This window comes from Hyaena hyaena, unplaced genomic scaffold, assembly GCF_003009895.1.
Source record: "Hyaena hyaena isolate Hyena2069 unplaced genomic scaffold, ASM300989v1 scaffold_0, whole genome shotgun sequence".
Lineage (NCBI taxonomy): Eukaryota > Metazoa > Chordata > Mammalia > Carnivora > Hyaenidae > Hyaena > Hyaena hyaena.
This window is the reverse complement of record NW_024080632.1, coordinates 3,605,657-3,629,385: the sequence shown is the minus strand read 5'-3', so window position 1 is coordinate 3,629,385 and position 23,729 is coordinate 3,605,657. Positions and strand designations below refer to the sequence as shown.

The 23,729-nt window shown below is 53.2% G+C and overlaps 2 protein-coding genes across 2 annotated transcripts; both read left to right on the top strand.

Moving 5' to 3' along the window:
- Nucleotides 1–3,127: 3,127 nt before the first annotated feature.
- LRRC43 (leucine rich repeat containing 43) lies at nt 3,128–20,765 on the top strand. The gene is made up of 13 exons (XM_039222871.1): nt 3,128–3,249; nt 4,228–4,338; nt 6,824–6,963; nt 9,037–9,275; nt 9,928–10,115; nt 10,655–10,959; nt 13,203–13,344; nt 13,450–13,605; nt 13,707–13,895; nt 14,204–14,237; nt 18,921–19,063; nt 19,764–19,944; nt 20,672–20,765. Exons 1-11 carry the CDS (start codon nt 3,190–3,192, stop codon nt 19,046–19,048), a joined length of 1,692 nt encoding a protein of 563 aa, XP_039078802.1. The 5' UTR covers nt 3,128–3,189; the 3' UTR covers nt 19,049–19,063; nt 19,764–19,944; nt 20,672–20,765.
- Nucleotides 20,766–22,331: 1,566 nt separating this feature from the next.
- Nucleotides 22,332–23,707, top strand: B3GNT4 (UDP-GlcNAc:betaGal beta-1,3-N-acetylglucosaminyltransferase 4). Its single transcript, XM_039253079.1, has one exon. The coding sequence runs from the start codon at nt 22,335–22,337 to the stop codon at nt 23,394–23,396; it is 1,062 nt and encodes a 353-aa protein (XP_039109010.1). The 5' UTR covers nt 22,332–22,334; the 3' UTR covers nt 23,397–23,707.
- Nucleotides 23,708–23,729: the final 22 nt, after the last annotated feature.

The window sequence follows — 23,729 nt, the reverse complement described above, 5'->3', positions numbered from 1 at the left end:
GCTTCAGATTCTATGTCTCCCTCTCTCTCTGCCCTTCCCCTGCTCATGCTGTCTCTCTCACACACACAAATAAATAAAAACATAGCAAAAAAAACTTTTAAATAAAAAAATTTAAAAAGCTGGAATCTTCATATATTGATGAAGGCAATGGAACATGGCACAGCTTCTGCGTAAAACAGTTTGGCAGTTCCTCACAGGGTTAAACATACAGAGGCTGTATGACTCAGCAATTTCATTCCTAGGTATCTACTCAAGAGGACCAAAAACATATGTTGCACACAAAAACGTGTATAGGAACGTTTAGGGCAGCAGTTTTCAGAAGAGTCAAAAAGTGAAAACGAATGTCCCTCATTGGGTCAATGGATAAACGAAATGTGGTCCATTCCTACAATGTGATATTATTCAGCCATAGGAAGGGATGAGGAAGGGTGAACCGTGAAAACATGACGCTGAGTAAAAGCCAGACACAAAAGGAGAAATATTGTATGATTCCATTTAATACAAAATATTTAAAAGAAGTAAATCCATAGAGACAGAAAGCCTATTAGTGGTTGCTAGAGGCTAGGCCGATGGGGGAAGGCGGAGTGAGTCTAGTGGGTACAGGGTTTCCTTTTGGGATGACAAAAAAGTTGAAAATGAGATAACAGTGATAGTTGCACTATGAATATCGTTGCATTATGACTATACTAAAAATCACACAAAGTTGCACACTTTAAATAGGTAAATTCGGGGGTTTGTAGATTATAGCTCAATAAAAATGTCGCATTTCCAAACTCGAGGATCCGGAATCACCCTATTTGTTTCTCAAACCTGTGCCCAGGAACCCCTACTGTTTGGCCAGCAGTAGGCTAGATGCTGGATCCTCAGGTTGGAGAGATGATGAGTGAACTTACTTCAGTCTATAAGGGGGCTTGGTGCTAAAACTGTTATATATGTAAACAGTGATTTAAATTTTTTTTAATGTTTTTTATTTATTTGAGAGAGAGAGAATCTGAAGCAGGCTCCAGAAACTGAGCTAGCTGTCAGCAGAGAGCCCTACGCAGGGCTCGAACCCACAGACCGTGAGATCATGACCTGGGCTGAAGTCGGACTGAAACACCCAGGAGTCCCAAACAGTGATTTAAAACTCTTGACTCAGGAGTTAAAGAAATTCACATTGGAATCCGCTGGTTAGAATCTTGAGACTGTTTGACCTTGGGCTCATTTCTCTTTTCTAGATCTGTCAAGTGGGAATGATAATCAGCACTTTTCTCAGATGGGAAGCGCTGGCCGCCTTCGAGGAGCTACAGGAGTTATGGCCCCTGGTTGTGGTGGGAAGTGTATTATCCCATTTTACAGCTGCGAGCGCAAAAGGCTCAGAGGAGAAAACCCAGGTCGTCTCCGCGGGAGTCAGGGTCTCGGACTCCCGGCGGGGGAAAGTGTGCACACACCAGCCGGTCTTGGGTTCCAGGAGGGCCTGCGTGCCGCGCGCCCCCGCCGGGACGATCGCGCGCCCGGCCCTCGTGAGCGCGCACGTGTCCGGCCGTTGCCTAGCAACCGGCTAGGCGAGGCGGCCGCGCGGGCATGGAGACGCCCGGCGGGACCGTGAGCGCCGCGGTCCGGGAGCACCTGAAGCAGTTGTGTCTTCGCGAGTTCCCGTGCGGCACCGGCAGCTGGGTGCGGGCGCCGGCGGGGGCGGCCGGAGGAGGGACGCTGGGATCTGAGGGGACGGAGGGGAACGGCCGGTGGCGGGCGGGGGGGGGCTGAGGGGGCCGGGCCGCCAGCTCAGGATTTGGCTGATCTGGAGAAGCCTGAGGTTTGGGTCTGGGCGTTCAGGGAGCGTCCTGAGCTGGGGTGGGGGCTGGGACGTCGCAGGGGCCGACGGGATAGCTCCCCCCACTCCGCGGGCCGGACCCAGCGAGGAGGACCGGACCCCGGCTAGACCTGGGCAGGATTCCATCCTGAAGGGTAGGGCTTCTCCCTTAAAAACACCGGGCTCCCTTTGGGGTGGAAAGCTTTTGCTCGGGCGAAGAGCTTCTCAACCTTCAGGTGCCCCAGAACCCGTGAGGGGAGCCCCAAGCCGAGTGTGGGGCGTGGTCCCGAGCAGGCCCTGTTCTGGCTACAGAGGCTAGTGGGTCTGGGAGCAATGGCTCCCTCCCTCCTTGCCTGTCTCCTGGTCTCCGTGGCCAGAAACACTTCCTTTCTAAAGTTTCTCCCTGGGGAGCAAGTCGCGGCACAGGACGCGAGTGCGTCTGTCGGCACCCCACCCCCGTCAGCGAGGTGCTCCCGGTGGGGATGAGGAGCAGGACACTGAGAACCTGCAGCCCCTGAGATGTGCACAGGAGTATCTTGAGGGCCTGGAATGTTCCCCTCCTGCTTGCTGGAAAGCTGGGCCCCACACACTGGTAGGCGCTAAGGGGAGGTCAGTGTACCCATTTTCATAAAGGAGAAAACCAAGACACCCATCGAGGAACTAATTCATTTATTTGTCTCATCAGCAAACGCTGTTGAGTGCCTACTGCGTGCCTGGCATCGTGCGCAGCCTCTGGGTTTCACCCACGTCTCCAGGTGTTCTCCTGGAGGAAGGGCTGGGAGAAAGTCAGCTCTGGGACCCAACCTTTCCCCATCCACTGTGGGACCTAAATTCTGAATTCGCCTTTTTAGCCATGCTACTTCTTCCTTGAAAGCCATTCCTTGGTTAATACATCCCCCAGATTGCCTTTTGCGCCTCTAGCTTCTAGTACGTAAATCCTTCTTAAATGTTAGGTTGCTTTCACCTGCTTCTTCGGGGTCCCCAGCTGGAGTCAATTCCTAAAGGCAGGAATGTAGTTCTTTATAGTTCTATCCATGGCTGATAATTAGTCGAGAGTATTGATTACTCACTGCCTAAACTTCTAAGCTCTTTATCCCTGATTGTCCTATCTTACCATCTCACTCTTTTGGGGGAATCTCGAATCCTTGAGGGGGCTGAGTCACGACTCGCGAAATTCTCCACTTCCACCGCTGCAGAATAAGTCACGCTTTCTTCCTCGAACTTTGCGAACATGGAAGGAGCTGATCCCCAGAGACGAGGAGGTCGTGAGCCCCGAGGAGGAGACTGTGGAGACCCTGTTAGGCCTGGCCTGCAGCCCGCACTCCCCCTGGGCTCTGCTGGAGGGCTCCAGTGCAGAGGACCGTTTTCTGAGAGAACTGGCCATCCAGAATCCCCTGATGCTCAAGGATACCTTCTTCTACTCCTACTTCAGGTCCCTACGGGTGGTAGACAAGCAGGTAAGCGCCAGCAGTTGATGTTAAGGAAGCCATTCCCCTTAAAGAGCTTAGTGGTGAGACCCAGGTGTTAAGTGGAAGGAAGGATCGGGCGGTAGCTCTGTCCTAATTAACCTCACCAGCCCCTCCACCAGGCAGGGCCAGCTGCTCCTTTGTCCCATGTCCTCTTCCTTGGCCCCCCGGGGAATCCAGGTGTGTCTTCTACAGCTGGCTTCTGGTGCGCTCTACAAGGGGGGCTCCTGGGTCCTAGGAGACACCTTTGAAGTGTCTGTATTGGTTTTACTTAATTTAAACTATGGGGGCCCAGGACTGGGGAGGGTTGGCATAGTACTGTATTAATGTCTGTTCCTAAAAAGCCTTCTTTGCTTCTACTGATAACAGAGCCCCCAAAGTGCACACTCAGCCTCCCTACACTGGCTTCCCCCTTCCCGGAGAAACTGGATTTACACAGTACCAGGCGTGAGGGGTGGGAGCAACCCCTGTCAGTCTTTCTGGGACTTTCTGGGCATCAGCCCCGAAAGTATCCCAGAAATCCCTCAATCCTGGGGAAGATGGCACAGTCGCCAGGAAGGGCCCTGATGTCTTTGAGGCCACAGAGAACTGAAGGTTCACAAATAGGCCTCTGAACTTGGGGGCTGACCTTGCTGTGTGTAAACTAGTGATTATGGCCTCAGGAGTAGACAGCAAATAATGTGGGATCCCTGCCCTTGGACGCCCACAGTCCAACAGTGGACACGGCACCTCCAGGGAGTGAGGTGGCGGCTGAGAGGTCACTGCTGAGGCCGAGGCCCTGGGATCCTGGTGGGACGAGCAGGAGAGGCTGTACGGGGGTCAGTAAGGGAGACCAAAGGGGTTGGTGAATGCAAGGTCACTCCCATAGGAGGCAAGTGGCCTCCTGTTGCTGTCTTCCCGTAGACGCTGTTTCTGCTCCAAAGCTGCCTCACTGACGAGAGCTCTTAGCTTCCTTTCCTTCCCTTCCAGGTGAGCCTGGTGGATAAAGACCTCCTGAAATTTATAAATCTTGAAGAGTTGGTACTGAGCGCTAATCAAATCAAGGAGATCAATGCCGCCAACCTGCCCCCAACTCTCAAGGTAAAAGGTTAGCTCAGACTCCATTTGGGGTCTTGGGGTTGGCGCTGCCCAGAGGCCCTGCCCCTGCCCTGCCCACAGAAGGTCTGGCCAATGACCAGCTCCAGGCTTTGGAGACCGAAGCCAGGTTCCGCGAAACGCAGAATCTCCATGAGACCCAGCAACTCCACATCTAGGTGACAGCCCCAGAGAATTGAAGGCAGGGATAGAGATTCTTGCTGGCCGGCGTTCCCGGCAGCGCTACTCACTACAGCCGAAAGGTGGAGACAACCCAATGTCCATCAGCCGAGAGAGGCCAAACAAAATGTGGTCCCTCCATACGGTGGGATTTCTTTCGTGATGAACAGGAATGATTCGTGCTGGGGCATGGGCAAACCTTGAACACCTATGCTGAGTGAAAGCCCAGACACGAGAAGTCACTTATTAGGTGATTCTGCTTGCATGAAATATCTAGAAGAGGCAAATCCACAGAGACGGGAAGTAGATCAGAGGTTACTAGGGCAGGGGTGAGGACGATGCGGAGCCGTTGCTTAATGGAGTACAGTCCATCTGGGATGATGAAAAATTTCAGGAGTAGGTAGCTTTGATGGCTGCACAACAGTGTGAGTGAACTTAATGCCACTGAATTGTACACTTAAAAATATGTAAAATGGGGGCGCCTGCGTGGCTCAGTCAGTTGAGCGCCTGACTCTTGATTTCAGCTCAGGTCATGATCCCAGGGTCGAGGAATCTAGTGCCGTGTTGGGCTCCATGCTGAGCGTGGAGCCTGCTTAGAATTCTCTTGTTCTCTCCCCCTCTGTCCCCTTCACCACTCATGTGCATCCTCTGTCTCTGAAATAAAAAAAAAAATAGGTAAATGACAAATTACATATACATAAAAATAATCATTTAAAAAGAAACAAGGAGCTCCGGGGTGGCTCAGTCAGTTAAACGTCCAACTCTTGATTTTGGCTCAGGTCATGATCTCATGGTCGTAAGATCAAGCCCCACATCAGGCTGTGTGCGGAGCATGGAGCCTGCTTGAGATTCTCTCTCCCTCTCTCTCTCTTCCCTGCCTGAGATCATGCTCAGGCTCTCTCACTGTCTATCAAAATAAATAAGTAAATAAACAAGTACAAGCTAGTCCAATCTTTATTATGAGTTTTCAGCTGAGCATATCAAAATGGTATCAATTTTATTTTTTTGTATTAAGTTTTTATTTTTATTTATTTTGAGAGAGAAAGAGAGAGAACAGGGGAGGGGCAGAGAGAGAGGGAAACAGAATCCCAGGTGAGCTCTGTAGTGTCAGTGCAGAGCCCAGTGTGAGGCTTGAACTCATGGACTGTGAAATCATGATCTGAGCTGAAACCAAGAGTAAGAGGCTTAGCCAACTGAGCCACCCAGGTGCCCCAAAATGCTCTCAATTTTAAATTAAATGTGGAAATTAGTAGATTTAGTGACAAAAGGGACTCAGAAATACGGCTCAGTGCCAGGCTTTGGAAGAACCCAGGTGAGGCCTTGGAGCAGAAGTGCAAGAATGCTCTGTTCTGCTCAAGTTTATCCCTAACTCCAGCCGGGGACCCTTTGGCTTTCCCAGTGACATGTTGCCGTGGGTTGAGCTATTGCCAAAATGCTAAGTCTGTCAGCTTCCAACCACTCCAGCATCACCCCCTGTGCCAAATTTTAAAGTTTTCTTCACAAAAAGGAAAGAAACTTTCCAATACCTGTAGAAATATTTTTTCCATATTAAAAAAAATATTTTTAATGTTTATTTTTGAGAGCAACAGAGCACAAGTGGGGGAGGGGCAGAGAGAGAGGGAGACACAGAATCCAAAGCAGGCTCCAGGCTCCGAGCTGTCAGCACAGAGCCCGAATTCCCGAGCCTGAGATCATGACCTGAGCCGAAGTCGGACGCTCAACTGACTGAGCCACCCAGGCGCCCCTTTTTCCCCCTATTTTATGTGATGGCTGTGATGACAGCCAGCTCAGAGCCTGGAGCCTGTTTCAGATTCTGTATCTCCTTCTCTCTCTGACCCTCCCCTGCTCTCGTGCTCTCTCTCTCTCAGAAATAAATAATAAAAAAAAATTTTTTTAAATAAAATAGGGGCGCCTGGGTGGCTTAGTCGGTTAAGCTTCCGTCTTTCGCTTAGGTCATGATCTTTTGGTTCTTGGGTTCGAGCCCCTCTTTGGGTTCTGTGCTGACTGTCAGCTCAGAGCCTGGAGCCTATTTCAGAGTCTGTATCTCTCTCTCTCTCTGACCCTCCCCTGCTCACGCTGTCTCTCTCTCTCTCCTAGAAATAAATAAAAATATTTTAAAAAAACACTTTAAAAAAAATAAAGGGAGTCAGATGGGCACAGGGTGGCCTGGCTTGTGCTTCACAGTCCTCTCTGTTTCTCAGGGAGGAGGAGGGGGAGAGGAGGAGGGCGGGAAGGAGGAGGGAGAGCTGGGGGGGAGGGAGGGAGGAGGAGGCACTAGGGCTCACAGGCGCCGTTCTTTCTGCTCTTCTAGGTGCTGGAGCTCTATGGCAACAAAATCAGCAGCATGGAGTGTCTGTGCTCCCCCCCGCCCCCGCGGCTCCAGCACTTGGGCTTGGGTCACAACAAGCTTCAAGGCCCCTTGGAAAGTCTCTATGTCACCTCCGATCACTGGTAACTCCAGAGCCCGAGAGAGAGAGAGAGACAGACAGACAGACAGACACAGACAGACAGAGGCAGAGGCTTAAGTGTTCGGTTTGGGTGATTGCACCCTGGCGCCTTGATGGACTCCACTTTGCTCTTTTTTTTCTTTTCTCTTCCTTTTCTCTTTCTTCTTTCTCCCCTCCACTCCCCTCCCCAGCTTTGCTCTTTTCTGTAATAACTGCTGGTTGGCTGCCAGCTCCAGACCTAGGATTTATTTCTCTAACTAAGCAAACATTTCCACTGAAGCCCAGGGAAGGATTATGAGAAGTAGCGGGAAGCAAAAGTAGACCTTTTGCTGTGGTGCCTTAGAGCAGGGTTTCTTGACGTGGGCCCCGCCGGCACTGGAGCGGGAAGCTGTGTCATGCCAGGAAGTTGAGCGGCCTTGCTGGCCTCCCCCCACTAGATGCAGGAGCACCCCTGCCCCAGTTGTAACCACCAGAGTGTTTGTAGATGGTGCCCGGCATGTGCGGTACAGAACCGTCCCCAGCTGCCCTACAGACCACCCTTGCTGTGATTTGTCTCCCTGGGGAGTGAGCAGTGGGAAGCAGAACCCTGGGTCTGAGGGGTGTGAGGGGACCGGAGGCGACCTGTGAAAGGCCGTCGGAGGAGGCTTTCAGAGCGTGCCATGAGGATTCCCAGGGTTTCAGTGTCCTGGGCGGCCATGGGCTTAGGTTCACGGCCCGGAAGGGACAGAAGATAGGCCAGCGTCCCTTCCCTGCTTTTCTAGGTAACCTGGAGAAGGAACTCAGGTGGCCCAACTGTATACATTCTTGGAAGGTCCCCGACTCTGACCATAACCTCCCTCCTCCTCTCCCTCCCCCTCTTGCCAGGCTCTCTCTAGATGGTCTTGGCCCCATGCGGTTCTGCCTCCCTTTCTTGCGCCGACGGTAGCTGCCCCGGAATGGAGCACAGGAGGGAAGCTCTCGGTGGGCTTTCTGGGATGGCCCGGCTGTTCTGGTTTTTTTTATTTGGAAAACATACTTATTCTAAACCCAGGTAATCTGCTTAATGCCATGAGTGGCTTTCATAAAAACATGTACGTGAAACCTGTTTTTCACTGCTTTGAAATGAAAAGGAGGGCACCTTTCTCGTAGCCCGATTTTGCTGATGTGTTCCCAGTCGTCTTGAAGAAGGCTGATGTTGGATAGGGCCCGTGTGCCGGTCCCCGTGAAGCGCTCCTGGATATTTCCCGTTGACTGGCTAGCCAATGTCAGGGGCGGGACAGGCTGCAACACGAGGGCAGAAGGGAGGGGACTTGCCTGCGCTCAGCCAGCAGGAGGCCTAGGGTACAAGGTGCTGATGAAGTGCCCCTTGCTCTTCTCTTGCTGCTGCTCTCAGAGCCAAATGGGTTTGCTTTCTAGGCTGGGGAACCAGCCCTGCCCTGTTTGTGGTCCGCCTCTCCAGACTGGGATGGTCACCGGCGTGTGCTTCACTCATGTACCCCGAGAAAGGAAGCACATGGCTTCCTACGACCACGAGCCAGCCGGGCTTTGGAAGGGGTCTTCCAGCTTCTAGACCCCTCAAGTTTCAAGCACCTTCTTCCCAGATCCCCAGATCTACCTCCCTCTCTTACCCCCCCTCGCTGCCCCTCCCCATGTGGCTTCCTTCCGTCTTCCTTGCCAGTCTATCCTTCTTTGTTGAGAACCTTCTAGTGGCACAATCCTGTGTCAGGATCTAGGGGAGGGACCAAGCGTTTAACTGAGAACAAAAGATTGGTGTAAATGGAAGTCAGTGGAGGCAGGATGTGACCAGGGCCATCTCTGTGTCACAGTGAGGAATGCAGTGTCGTGGAGAGAGGGGGGTAAGTAGAACCAAGAAGCGCTTCCCAACAGGGTGGCTAACTTGAGTCAAGGGCAGCTGACTTGTGAGGCGAGGGCGGGGTGAGGCTCTGACCCGCCCTCAGAGCAGGCCTTCTGTCTGTCCCAGACACGGGTTGCTGGGGGGTGTTGAGCAGGGCAGCCCAGGGGCACGACAGCGGCTGCCTGTCGCTGTCCCTTTGCTCACCCCACTTCTGGCTCTGGGACAGTCCTGTTCCCCTTCTAGGCCCAACCTCATCTCTCTGGACCTGAGCTTCAATGACTTGACGGACCTGCAGGGCATGACCGCCAGCCTCAGCGCCCTCCAACGCCTGCGGCTGCTGGTGCTGCAGGGAAACCCGCTGGCCCTGCTGCCCTACTACCGAGGCTTCACCATTGACAGCCTGGCCCGGCTCTGCGTGCTGGACGACATCACCGTGTCTCCCAGCGAGAAGCATCTGTTCCGGGGGCTCAGCCACAGTGGGGGTGAGGGAGCGGATGTGCAAAGTGGGGAGGGGCCGGCATCTGACACCCCGACACCCCGAGCCCCTGCCTGCCCCTCCACCCTCGAACTGGCAGTCTGTCCCTGCAACTCCCCAGCTGACCCCCACCCTAATCAGGCGTATCTCACCTTCTTGGTCAGAGTTCTCTCCTGGACTTTTGATCCCTGTGATTGGGATTTGGGGACACAAGTGGTAAGGAGGCTGAGACCATCCCAGGCAAACAGGAGACATTCTTTAAATCAATTTCTTTACTTTTGTGGTGGCTTGAGATCACCCCCTTGTGGCCCATGCCACAAGCTGCATCAGAGCCTTCTCCAGGTCAGGGTGATAGACCATTGGTGATAATAGCTATACCTACTGTGAGCCAGGTGTGTGCTAAGATAACATCTATTCTTTATCTTTAAGCACCCTACAAAGCAGCTACTACCATTCCCATATACAGATCCAGAATTAAGAGGGGTGTCTTACCAGAAAGGGACATACCCCCAAATGACTGTTTGAACTTGGCAGAACTGAAATTTGAACCCAAGTCTGCGAACTCGGAGGCTCCCCCCTGAGTGGAAGAGAGGAGCAAGGATCCTGCTAGGCCTGGCCCCCCTGCTGTCCCCCTCACTTCCGTCCATTCTCCCTTGCAGACCTCTTGGCGCATCAGGCACAGCTCGTGGTGACTATTGGAAATGTCAAGGGGGTTCCGGACACGTCTGTCTTAGACCCGGAGCCAGGGCCCCAAGGCCCTTTTATCACTTACAGCTATTATGTGACCTACGATTTTGTGGAAGATGAAGAAGGAGAAGGAAGTGAATACGGTGGTGTGCTGGCTGAGGTGTGTGACCCTTCCCCCAGCACTGGGGGTGGGGGTGGGGGGAAGGGCTGGGCTGCACTGGGGTCCCCAGGGTGTCCTGTGCAGGCAGAACAGCTTCTTGGCTTCTTGGGGCCCAGGAAACCCCCTCACAGGGAGCTTATCGATTCACAGCCTCCTCCGAGAAAGGAGCAGCTCGTTCTGCCCCTTTCTTGCTGGAGCTGAGCCGCCTTTCTTTATTTTTTTTAATAGTTTATTGTGAGCCGCCTCCTTTCTTTCACCCCCTTCCCTCGCCCTTGAAACATGAGCAAGCGGCCTCCCAAAGGAACAGCATGTACAACCAGGCTGGTTGTTCCTGCCAGACGCTTCTCCCCTCCTCCTCCATCGCCTTTCCTGTCAGGAGCAAATCGCAGGGTATTGAGACTAGCTCCGGCAGAAATTGTTACTGTTCTTACTCCTAAGGTAGTTCTTTCAGAAGGGGCATTTTAAAAACACTTCATGCCCAAGTCTGTGTGTTTGCTGGTGCCGCACGTTCACCATGGCGTGGACCCCTGTTTCCGCAGACCTCCGTTCCTGAGGACACCGGTTCAAGCACATGCGCAATGGGAGCCCTGAACACTGCGGCCGAGGCGGGTATGTGGTCTCTCCCCCAGACCGTCAGCGCTGAGCAGCTGGGCGAGGATATTCCTGAAGAGGCCTTCGAAGAGTACGAGGAGTCTGTAGAGTCCAGGCTGTCCACCCAGTCAGGAGAGTTCGAGAATTCGCTCGCGTCAGGCGGGTCAGCACCCTTGCCCAGGGTGACCGATTCTGCGGAAGAGCTGGCCAAGCTGCGGCCGCGGATAGACCCCCGGCTCTGCCCCTCCCCAGGGTAAGGACGGAGCCCCGGCGGGAGCCCCTTCCTCACCCAACAGCAGAGCACCTCCCACCTGCGGGACAGGCTGAGGCCATACACCCCGGCTGTGCAGGTGCGGCCGCGTGGTGTTGGGCACTCTGAGCCCTTCTCTCCGCCCAGGGTAGCTGCTTCACTTTTCCCGCCACCAGGTGCTCTGCATGCAGGCATTCTTAGGCAGCAGACGGGCAGCGCTTTCCATTTTTTTTTTTTTAAATGTTTTATTTATTTCTAGGAGAGAGAGAGACAGCATGAGCAGGGGAGGGTCAGAGAGAGAGGGAGTCACAGACTGAAACAGGCTCCAGGCTCTGAGCTGGCAGTCAGCACAGAGCCCGACGCGGGGCCCGAACCCACGAACCGCGAGATCATGACCTAAGCGAAAGTCGGTCGCTTAACCGACTAAGCCACCCAGGCGCCCCAGCGCTTTCCATTTTAGCCCTCAGAGTGTAGAACCTTCTCCGTGTAACTTTTTAGTATATGAAATTTACCCTGAGATCCACACCTGGTTCAGATCTACCATCCGGAGCAGCAGGCCCTTTCTTACCCTCCTAAGGCCCCTCTAGCCCGCTTGGCAGCCTCACAGTCATCACAGGTCTTCTCTAATGAAGAGTCTTTCCATGAAGAATTTTACAAGAACTTAGGGTCACTTTTCATCAGGTATCAAAGCTCTATTAACTGATTTTTGTAACTAATTTCAAAACATTGAGGCTGGTTTGGATTTATTTATTAAATAATTGATGATGATGATGATGACAACATGGGCTTTAACTCAAGACCTGAGCTGGATCAAGAGTGAGATGCTCAACCGACTGAGCCCCCAGGTGCCCTTGGGTTTATTTTTTATAAAATTCAACTGAAGGTAAATGGTAGGGGTTTGTGGAGAAAATGGGGGAGCTGCAGTGTCCCGTCCCCTTGGGCTGTGTTCCCGCAGGTGACAGAACCAGGGAAGCAGCCAGGTAGAAGGGGTGGGGGGACAACCAGCCACCCCCGTGCCAGGCTCCTCAGTCAACCATAGCCAACGACCTTGTGGTTAGTGGTGGTGTTGGATTTTTGGAAAAATAAAAAAGAGCCACAAATAATTCTGCTTTAAAAATATGTAAATTAGAAAATAAGCTGCTTCTGCCTCCATCTAACCTATCCTATAGAATGAATTACCTTTTTTTTTTTTCTTTTTAATGTAGGCTCTATGCCTATCATGGGCCTTGAACTCAGGACCCCAAAATCAAGAATCACAGGCCTTACTGACTGAGCCAGCCAAGCCAGAATGAATTACTGTTTATTACTATTCTTATTTTAGAGAGAGAAAGCAGGGAAGGGGTGGGGGAGTGGGGGGGAAACAGAGAGAGAGAGAGAGAGAGAGAATCTTAAGCAGGCTCCACACTCAACACCAAGCCCAGTGCGGGGCTCAATCCCACAACCCTGGGATCCTGACCTGAGCCAAAATCAAGAGTTGGACACTCAACCCATTGAGCCACCCAGGCACCCCCAGAATGAATTATTCTTAATAGTTTTGTGCATGTAGTTTCCTATTTCTTCTTCTTTTTTTTTTTAATGTTTTATTTCTAGGAGAGAGAGAGACAGCGTGAGCAGGAGAGGGTCAGAGAGAGAGGGAGTCACAGACTGAAACAGGCTCCAGGCTCCGAGCTGGCAGTCAGCACAGAGCCTGACGCGGGGCTCGAACCCACGAACCGCGAGATCATGACCCAAGCGAAAGTCGGACGCTTAACCGACTAAGCCACCCAGGCGCCCCTCCTATTTCTTCTTATACACTCATATATATAAACATATATACTCCTATCATTTTTTTTTAAATAGACTTCTGTGTATCATTTTGAAATTTGCTGATTCTCCATGTGGTTGTGGACACAGACCAGTTCTACCTTAAAAAAAAAGCAATTGAAGTGTAACACGCACAGAAATATCCACTTTAGAGCCAGATGATAAGGACAACAGGTAGCTCTGCCCTTGACACGAAACAACACGGAACCTCTGAAGACTCCCTAGGCCCCAGCCTCCTCCCCAAGGTCACTGTCAACTCAACTAACACCATTAACTAGTTTGCCTCTCTTAGACCTTGATACGTGTCATCGGGCAGTAATCCTCTGTGTCTGGCCTCCTCTCCCGCTGTGTGTGCGTGTGCACGTCTTCTCAAAGGCCTGGTCCCGGTACCCGGCCCCAGCCTCCCGGGTGATGGGACCCCTGTCTTCATCCCCCTCCCCAAGGACCGTCCTCTTCAGCACTGTCCGCAAGCCCTGGACTGATGTCATCCCCTGCAACTATGAGATGCAGCACACACTCAAGGACCTGGTGCCACTCAAGGCTTTCCTGCTGGCGGGAACCACGGTGACCATCGTGGAGGAGAAGGTGGGTGGCCCAGACCCCCCTTTTCCTGTCTCCCGGTCTTCTGTCAGGGGGCAGCCAGCCCCTGGCTGGGCTGTGTTCACTTGTGGCCACCTTGCTGTCCCCTAGGTTCTCTCCTGGCCTGCGGCGATGCCTCCTGTTGCTGTTCTGCCACCTGCCAAGAAAGGAAAAGGGGAGAAGGACAAGAAAGGGAAGGAGGAGAAAGACAAGAAGGGAAAAGACGGGAAGGACAAGGCGGGGAAAAGGGAGAAAGAGGTGGCGAAGGTACCAGCCAGGCTTCCAGGTGTCCTGGGGTGTGGTGGCTGTGGGCGCTCTGGGCACTGTCCCTGCTGGGTCCCGTCTGTTGTCCTGGCCTCTCACCACAGGAACAGAAGGGGCCCAAGAAGAAGAAAGAGCTTCCTAAGGAGCTCCGCCAGGACCCGCCCATCCTGACTGTGCTGGGCAGTGGCTTGGTGGTGCTGGAGCCCCTGCTGGCCGGGGAGCCGCTCGTGTCCGAAGTGTGCAACTTCGGGGTGATCCGCTCTTTGGAAACTGACAGGCTGACGTCTCTCAGGGTACAGTGGGGCCTCTGCCACACCCCTCCCCCCAAACCCGTGTTGGGCAGGGAAGGTTACCGGGGGGTCTCTCTGAGCCTCCCAGCCTCCTCCGGAAGCCGCCATGCTGGCGGGACCCTGGGATGCCTGGGGAGGAGGAAGACTCCCTAGGCTCTGCTCCCAGCTCCCTGGGTTACCGGCTCCTCGGCAGCCTTCTCAGGTGTGGGGAGCCAGGTAAGAGCAGCCCTGCCTTCCTGGGCAGGACAGCACCCTTTCCCCGGTGCCCACCAAGTCCAGTAAGCATCTCACGCTGTGGTTCTTTCTCTCAGGATTCAAAGAACAAGAGCAAGAAAGCTAAAAAAGGTAAGAATTAACGTTGGTAACTGAGAACAGGGAATGTTTATCAAGGACCTCCGTCTGTACCGGTTGCTCTAACAGGACACCACAGCCAGGGAGGCTTCTAAACAGCACACATTTCTTTCCTGCACTCATGGAGGCTGCAAAGTCTAAGACCAAGGTGCCAGCATCGTTAGGTAAGGGCCCTCTTTCTGGGCCAGAGCCAGCACCTTCCTGCTGTGTCTCTACCTGGTAGAAAGGATGGGGGAGCTCTTGGGAGCCTCCTTTGTTCATGAGGCTCTGCCTCCCAAGGCCCCACCTCCTAATACCATCGCTTTTGGGGGTTCGAATTTCAACATGGGAATTTTGCAATGATACAAACATACAGACTGCAGCAGGCCCTGGGGAAAGATCAGCCTGACTTGGGACCAAAAAACTGGAAGAATGGACAGTTGTATCTTCTGGCTGGTGGGAAGGCCATGCCACTCTGAGGATCAAACCCTACACCTTTCCTGCAGCCCTGAGAAAAGAGCAGCCTGCTGTGGGTTATGCTAAGGGCAGGAGAGGCAGTTTGGGGTAGGAGCCAGGATGAGGTGGGACAGAGGGCTGCAGCTGGGACCAGCCCCGCGTCTTTTGGGCTCAGCATTCATCCGGCCCTGTGTTACCAACCAGGAGCCTGGACTTGCTCTATGAGCAAGGGACAGTCACTGAAGTGTCTGAAATAGGTGAACTTTAGATTTGAGTTTTAGAAATAAGTGGCTGGCTTGGAAGGAGTGGTAGGAGACAGGGGACCAGCCGGGAGGTCCAAGGCGAGGTCAGAGCAGCACCAGGCCCAGCAGCTGACGAGTGGGAACAGCCCAGTGTCCACCAGTGGAGGAGCGCCTAAGGAGGACGTGGATCTGCACGCAACGAGCATCCCCCAGCAGAAAAAGAATGAAGCGCCATCCGTGTACAACGTGGAAGAACCCTGAAAACAGGATAGTTATACATTTTTAAAAGTACATAATATATTTATAACCAATAGAATGTATAACAATAGCAAAAAGGCTGGAAGTGGGAGTAAGGAAAGAAATGGAAATGTATCATTGTAAGGTTCCTGTTTCTATGTGAAGTGGTATAATAGCACTTGAAGCCAGACTAGGATAAATTAAAGATATTTATTATAAACCCTAAAACAACCTCTAAAAATGACACAACAAAGAGTTCTAGCTAATAAGCCAACAAAGGAGAGAAAAAAGGGATCATAAAGATATTCTAAAAGAATGAAACAAAAACAGAGAACATGAATAGAAAACAAGATGGTAGACTTAAACCTAATCATATCAATTATCACATTAAATGTAAATGGTCTAAACACCCAATTAAAAGGCAGAGATGATCAAATTGGATAAAAAAATATGCAACCACATGTTACCTACCAGAAACTCACTAAAGATAGGTTAAGTGTCCGACTTCAGCTCAGGTCATGATCTCATAGTCCGTGGGTTTGAGCCCCACTCAGTTTGCGGAGCTGTCAGCACAGAGCCTGGAGCCTGCTTCAGATTCTGTGTCTCCCTCTCTCTCTGCCCCTCCCCTGCTCACGCTCTGTCTCTCAAAAGACATAAAAAAATTTTTTTAAAGATACAAAAATATTAAAAAGATATTCATGCTAACACTAATTAAAAAACAGGAGCAACTATTAATATCAGACATAATGGACTTTAGAGAAATACTATTACCAGGGGTAAAGAGCCTTATTTCATAATAATAAAGGAGTCAGGAGGATGTAACAATCCTAAGCATGTATGCAGCTAATAATTGAGCTTGAAAATACAGGAAACAAAGACTGATAGAACTATAAGGAGCAATAGACAAAACCAAAATTATATCCAGAGATTTTAATACACCTCCCTAAGTAATTGACAGAACAGATAGACAGAAAATCATTAAGGATGTAGGAGACTTGAATCGCACTGCTAATCAACTTGAGGTAACTGGCATCTGTAGAGTACCCCACCCAAAACATGAGACTACACATTCTTTAAGTTCACACAGAACTGAGATCTTCTATAGTCTGGGCCATAAGTGAAGTCTCAGTAAGTTTAAAACAATTCAAGACAGGGGCGCCTGGGTGGCTTAGTCGGTTAAGCGTCCGACTTTCGCTTCGGTCACGATCTCGCGGTTCGTGGGTTCGAGCCCCGCGTTGGGCTCTGTGCTGACTACCAGCTCAGAGCCTGGAGCCTATTTCAGTCTGTGACTCCCTCTCTATCTGGCCCTCCCCTGCTCACGCTGTCTATCTCCTAGAAATAAATAAAAACATTAAAAAAAAATTAAAACAATTCAAGACATAGAGTATCCTATCCTCTATGACCACAGGGGAATTAAATTAGAAATCAGTAACAGAAGGATATTTGTAAGATCCCTCAATTTTTTTAAACTAAATTACACACTTCCTTTTTTCTTAATTTTTTAATGTTTGTTTTTTTTGAGAGGGAGGGACAGAGTGCGAGCAGGGGAGGGGCAGAGAGGGAGACAGAATTCGAAGCAGGCTCCGGGCTCTGAGCAGTCATCACAGAGCCCATCGCAGGCCTAGAACCCATGAACCGTGAGACTGTGACCTGAGCTGAAGTCACGCTCAACCAACTGAGCCATCCAGGCACCCTGAAATAACATACTTTAAATAACCTATAGGTCAAAGAAGAAATCAAGAAGGAAATTAGAAAATATTTTGAACTCAATGAAAATGAAAAGATAAAAGATCAAAATTAGTAGGCTATAACTAAAACAGTATTTATAGAGAAATCTATAGCACTGCATGCCTATAATTAGAAAAGCTTCTAAAAGTAATAAGTGAGTTTAACAGGGTTGCATGATATAGAATCAGTATTCAAAAATTAACTATTTCCATATATTAGCAACGAACAATTAGATACTGAAATTTAAAAACTATCATTTACAATGCCATTGAAAAATATGAAATAGGGATAAATCTAAGGATGTGGAAGTTCTATATACTGAAAACTACAAGATGTGCAAGAAATCAAAGACTTAAAAGAGATAAATATGTACATGGATAGGAAGGTTCAGGATTGTTAAGATGTTGGTTTTCCTCAGGTTGATATGATTCAACATGATTGCAATCATAATTCTGGGGGGATTTTGTTGTTGTAGAAATCAGCAAGCTGATTCTAAAATATGGAAATTCAAAGGATCTAGAATAGTCAAAACAGCTTTGAAAAAGAACAAAGAGGGGCAGCTGGGTGGCTCAGGTCCTGATCTCACAGTTTGTAGGATCCTGCCCTGCATCGGGCTCTGTGCTGACAGCTGGGAGCCAGGAACCTGTTTTGGATTCTGTGTCTCCCTCTCTCTGCCCTTGCCCGCTTGTGCTCTGTCTTGGTCTCTCAAAAATAAACATTGAAAAAAATGTTTTTAAAGAAATAAAGGATGTGCACTGCTGGACTTCAGGACCCATACAAATATGGACATGATTTATAATCAAGCTATGGGGTTAAGATGGTCTTACTTTTTTTTGTTGTTTTTTTACTCTTTTGCCAACCTCTTTATTGTCTTGCTTAATTGAGGATAGTTATATTTGAATAGCTGCTCCTGCAGCCCCTAATCTCTTGTGATGTGTTGCTGTGATTGTAGTGTTATGGAGAAAATCCAATCTCACAAGGACATGGAATTGGAAAAAAAGGGACTATTTTAATAGGCTTTCAAATAACTGGATATCTTTCTTAGATATTATGTCAAATTTGACAACTAGTAGGTTTTAAAAGCCTGTTACAGTGTGAATACCAAATCTATCATTTTTGCATAGTTACCTTAAAATCCATTGGTTTACATTGCTTTTTTTTTACATTGCATTTTGTTGTTTTTAATTTTTTTTTTTATGTTTTATTTATTTCCGAGAGAGAGAGAGAGAACAGGGGAGGGTCAGAGAGTGAGGGAGACACAGAATCGTAAGCAGGTTCCAGGCTCTGAGCTGTCAGCACAGAGCCAGTCGCGAGACTTCAGGGAACCGTGAGATCATGACCTGAGCCAAAGTCGGACGCTTAACCGACTGAGCCCCCCAGACCCCCAACATTGCATTCTGAAGGGCTCTTTTGCCTCTGCACAATCTGTGAGGTCAGACATAGGTTATTTGTGAAATACTGGTTGACAGAGTTATGCAGATCTTCCAATCGTTGACACGTTTCATTATACATTATCCGAAAACCGTATTCTTCATCCGTACCCATATCATTAGAAAATTCTTGGAGTATTGGGAAACCGTTAAGTTCACGGTGGCAGATGCGATGTTCCAAAATTCTCATTTCTACTTGAAAGCTCAAATGTCGTAAATTTATCAAAATGCTTTCCGTTGTTTTCCCTGCAATGCCGGGCTTCCTTAGTTTGCTTTTCAGCAAATATCTACCAAATACCCGCGTCTCAATAGTCATAGTTTGTCAGTGTTCTTTCAAGAGGAAACAGTGTTCAAGCCCCACGTGGCTAGCTCACCTCGCAGCCCCAGCAGCTGCCTCCGGGTACCTGACCTGATGAGGTGTGATTTAACTGTAGTCCTTGCTACGCTCACGACCCACGTGGGAGCCTCCGACAACCAAGCCGCGCTCCGCCTGGCTCGGAGCGCAGCCCTGCGTTTCGGGGACGCGGAGCGAGGCGGTCCAGGGCGACCGAGCAGCAGCCCGCACACCCCTCGGGACTCGCGTACCCGTGTTTGTATTTCCCCAGAAAAGAAAAAATCTGCGGTTGCAACGTACGACGGCGACTACCAGCCCCAGCCCCTCACGGTGGAGGTGCAGATCCAGCTACACCAGTGCCGCACGGCGGAGGAGGCGCTCCGGGAGTTCGCCCAGTAGGACGCAGGATTCAAGGTGGTTCTGAGGCCCGCAGCTCCGCGTCCGTGTGGCTGCCGCGCCGGGGGTGGGGACGGGCCGGGGCAGCTGGGCGGCCCCGCGCCCGCAGGTTTGCAGAGGGTGAGCGGAGCCCGGAGGGGGCGGGACCCCGCGGCGGCCCCCGCAGCCCCGCCCCTCCCGAGGCCCCGCCCCCCCGCCCGAGCGGAGCTGCAGGTGCGAGGCTAGAGCTCCCGCTCTGCGCTCGGCTGCTCGCGCTCCTCGCCTGCGCCTGGCCCGGCGTCCCGGCTCAGGTAGGTCCGCGGGATGCGGGTTGTGCGGGACCGGGGGCGCCTGGGGCCGCGCTGCGGGCTCAGGGGCGTCTCACTGTGCCGGAGGGAGCCGCGGCTGCCCGTGCCTCTGCACCCCGGCGCATCCGCGAGGACGCTGGGGTTGGCGGCGGGGTGGTCCCCGCAGCGAACCGTCGGGGCCGGGCAGCCTCCTGCTGCCCCTCGGCTGCCGTTCGCCCGCCGAGGCTCGAACCGCAGGAACCGGGCGCTCTGGGGCGGGCCGGCCTCGGGGGGCAGCGCGCCGTGCGTGCTTAGCCCCCGGAGGGGAGTCCGCCGCGGGGTCCCCGCTCCTTGCTCTGGCGACCCCGCCGGCCTACCGCCCCCACAACAGCCGGTTAGAGACTGTGGCGTGGAAAGAATGAACTAGCCCTTGGCACTTTGCCTCGTCATAGCATGTTGGGTCGCCGAGCCCCAAGGACCCCCGGAGGCTGTCACCCCAGAAACAACGACAGACCCTTAGGACTTAGCACGACACTGAAGGGGGGCGGGGGTCCTGCCCTCGCTGAAGCCCACGCCGGGCTAAGAACCAGGCTTTTGGGGCCTCTCAGTTTGGAGGGAGACCTACACTCGCAGGTACTGAATCAGGATTCACAGTAGTGCGAAAGGTGGGGAGCAGAGGAGTGGCCCGAGAGGGGGACCGTGCCCCCCGCCTTAGGGGGGTGGGGGCCATTGCGGTGGTCCGGCGTGCGGGGGAGCAGGGGTGCGGGTGTGCGCAGTGCGAGCACTGCGGGCGGAGGCTGAGCGGGTCCGCCGCGCACCGGCCTCCGGAACCAAACCGCTTGCCCTGCGCCCCGAGTTCTCAGCCCGCCCGGCGCCGCGTCCCGGGCCCATCGCCCACACCCGACGGTCCTTTTCCGCACCTGAAAGCCGCGTGGCTCACCTGGTGGTGCCAGTTTCCTCGAGGGCCTCCTGTTTCCTTACAAAACCCATCATCTAAACCGCAGCAGGAGGAACCCTTCAGGCGACGTAAATTCTGTCACCGCCTCTCTCTACCCAGGATGCAATAAACCCACGCTTCCTCCCTTGCCTCAGGATGGCCCTTTATGCATGCCTTCCCGAGGTCCGGCCTCACCTTCTAGCACTTTCCTCTTTGCTCTTACTACTCCGGCCACAGGACACGCCTGTGCTCAGAGACGTCCCACCCGCGCCTACCCCGGGAGCTGGGCTTTAACCGCCTGGCACACGCTCCCGCCTGGTCCCTGTGGTTTGCTCCTTTCATTCAGTTCTTGTTCAAATGTTCTGTATCTCGGGGCCCGGGGGGCTCAGTCGGTTAAGCGTCTGACTCTTGTTTTCGGCTCAGGTCATGATCAAGCCCCCGAGTCAGCTGCTGTCTGCGTTGACCGTTCGGAGCCTGCTTGAGAGTCTCTCCCTTTCTGCCTGCCCCTCCCCCATTCACCTGTGTGCCCGCGTGCGCTCTCGCTCTCAAAATAAATACCCTTAAAAAAAAAAAAGTGAAACCTCCCTTGTCAAGGAGAGCTTTCTAAACTGCAGGCTGAGATAACCCTCCGCAGTCGCTGTGGCCCGTTACGCTGCTTGAGCGTTTTCTCAGCACCGGCTCAAGTTGGTGTTGCTTTTGGGTTTTGGTCTGTCTCCTCCCGGTGGCCCTGGCGGCTACAGGAGAGGCTTTTGTGGCGGCGGCAGGGCCACAGGGGCGAGGCCAGTGCGGTAGACTGGCTAGAGGTGACGGCCAGTCGGACCAGGACCGCGTGGCAACGGGGTGAAGAGGAGGTGCCCCAGGCCTGGCTTGGCTGTTCTTGACTTGATGTGGGGCGGGTGTCTCTTCGGACGCAGGGCTGCTCGCGGGGAGGAAAGCAGAGCCGATGGGGTGGGGGAGGGGCGCTACAGGGGAGGCAGGGCTCCCGCTCTCCTTTCCTGCTCTGCTGTGCAGCTGGTTTTTTCTTAAAACCCCATATTAAGTAACTCCCCCAAAAACCTGAGGGAAAGGAGAAACTTCATGCAAGAAACGGAGGGAAGAAGCTTCAGGCAGACGTGAAGGGTGTATTCGGTGGTACCTTTGGCTCCCCTTCTCTGGAGAGGCAAACGCCCCGGGGCAGTGCCTCGGAGGACACTTACCGCAGGGCCCGCGGCCAGCAGGTCAGAGTGCACAGTATTTGGGGGCAATTGTTTGACTTTAGATTCAAGGGCCCTAAATGCTTAGAGTTTCACTGGAAACTAAACTAGCTATGTGCCATTTTTACCATAAGATACTTGAGTTTCCTGGGAAATGCTGCAAGTGCTCATGGTACCTCAGTGTTTTAAAATGTATTTTTAAAGTAATCTTGACACCCAGCTTGGAGTTCAAACTCACCACCCCAAAATCAAGAGTCGCACGCTCTTCTGCCTCAGCCGGCCAGGCCACCCTGGTGCCGGTTTTAAGATGGCTGCAGGTCAGGGGCACCGGGTGGCTCAGCCGGCTGAGTGTCCAGCTCCTGATTTCGGTTCAGGTCATGATCCCAGGGTTGAGCCCCATGTGGGGCTCCGCGCAGAGCATGGTGTCTGCTTAAGATTCTCTCTCTCCCTCTGCCCCTCCCCTACTCGCTCTCAAAAAAAAAAAAAAAAAAGTGACTGCAAGTCCTTTTGGAGAAAAGTTGACCCGAGAGCCCTCTGATGACAGCAGAAGGCGAGGGCTGGCAAAGCAGGTGTGCTGACCTGTCCCCCGGGAGAGGGACTCTGGGAGGAGGCACAGAACGCAGAGAAGAGCGAATGGAGAGGAGGCGAGCAGGGACGCGGCTGCTGGGGGGCGGGGCCGGGGAGGGGCGGGGCCGGCAGGGGGCGTGGCCGGCGGCTCGCGCTCTCTCCTTGCAGGACCTGCCATGTTGCGCAGGCTGGGCTGGCTGGTCCTGTACAGCCTGGCTGGAGGAGGCGAGCAGGGACGCGGCTGCTGGGGGGCGGGGCCGGGGAGGGGCGGGGCCGGCAGGGGGCGTGGCCGGCGGCTCACGCGCTCTCTCCTTGCAGGACCTGCCATGTTGCGCAGGCTGGGCTGGCTGGTCCTGTACAGCCTGGCTGTGCTGCTGCTCAGCTGCCTGCTCTTCCTGAAGAAAGAGGCCAAGCCGGTGGGGGACCCCGTGGCCCGCCAGCCCTTCTGGGCTCCCCCAGGGCCCCGCCGCACCCAATGTCCCCCCAACCACACGCTGGCTAATGTCTCCCTGTCCTTGCCCATCCGCCACCGCCTCTTCCTGACCTATCGCCACTGCCGCAACTTTTCCGTCTTGCTGGAGCCTTCGGGCTGCTCGGCCGACACCTTTCTGCTCCTGGCCATCAAGTCGCAGCCTGGCCACGTGGAGCGACGAGCAGCGATCCGCAGCACTTGGGGTCGGATGGGGGGCTGGACAAGGGGTCGGCAGCTGAAGCTGGTGTTCCTCCTGGGGGTGGCGGGGCTGGCGCCCCCAGCCCAGCTGCTGGCCTACGAGAGCCGGGAGTTCGACGACATCCTGCAGTGGGACTTCGCCGAGGACTTCTTCAACCTGACGCTCAAGGAGCTGCACCTGCAGCGCTGGGTGGCGGTTGCCTGTCCCCAGGCCCACTTCACGCTAAAGGGAGATGACGATGTTTTCGTCCACGTCCCCAATGTGCTGGAGTTCCTGGAGGGCCGGGACCCAGCCCGGGACCTCCTGGTGGGAGATGTTATCCGCCAGGCCCTACCCAACAGGAACACCAAGGTCAAATACTTCATCCCCCCGTCCATGTACAGGGCCCGCCACTACCCACCCTACGCGGGGGGTGGGGGCTACGTCATGTCCCGAGCCACCGTGCAGCGCCTCCAAGCAGCCGTGGAAGAGGCCGAACTCTTCCCCATCGACGACGTCTTTGTGGGTATGTGCTTGAGGAAGCTGGGGGTGAGCCCCGTGCATCACGCCGGCTTCAAGACATTTGGAATTCGGCGGCCCCTGGACCCCCTGGACCCCTGCCTGTACAGGGGGCTCCTGCTGGTGCACCGCCTCAGCCCCCTGGAGATGTGGACCATGTGGGCGCTGGTGACAGATGAGGGGCTCAAGTGTGCAGCGGCCCCCTCGCCCCAACTCTGAGGGGTGGGTTGAGTGAGTGAACCCAGTGTTGATTTTCCTATCATGAGGACAAGTGAGAACTTTGAATCCTGACCTGAGGCTCTATGGGAAATGCTGACTTCATTTCTTCCTTTTTGTAACCCCCACCCAGACCTTGCTAACTCTGATTAAAAACACCGAAACCTGGCTAACCTGTACCAGCCTGTGTTAAATGGGAGCACAGCGGAGGCTGTCAGAATTCTGGTGGCGGGATGGGGGGTGGTTCCTGGAGCCCCTCGGGGCTCTGCCAGTCTGGGAAGCCAAGGAGAAGGAGGCTGCACAGGGCCCCAAGACACAGACATTTCTTTTTGAAGC

Excerpts from the sequence above, each read along its gene's own strand:
- LRRC43 (XM_039222871.1), top strand. The coding sequence starts at position 3,190 with ATGCTCAAGGATACCTTCTTCTACTCCTACTTCAGGTCCCTACGGGTG. Across the intron at positions 3,250-4,227 it reads TACGGGTGGTAGACAAGCAG|GTGAGCCTGGTGGATAAAGA; the intron begins GTAAGCGCCAGC and ends CTTCCCTTCCAG. Across the intron at positions 13,606-13,706 it reads GGGAGAAAGAGGTGGCGAAG|GAACAGAAGGGGCCCAAGAA; the intron begins GTACCAGCCAGG and ends CTCTCACCACAG.
- B3GNT4 (XM_039253079.1), top strand. The coding sequence starts at position 22,335 with ATGTTGCGCAGGCTGGGCTGGCTGGTCCTGTACAGCCTGGCTGTGCTG.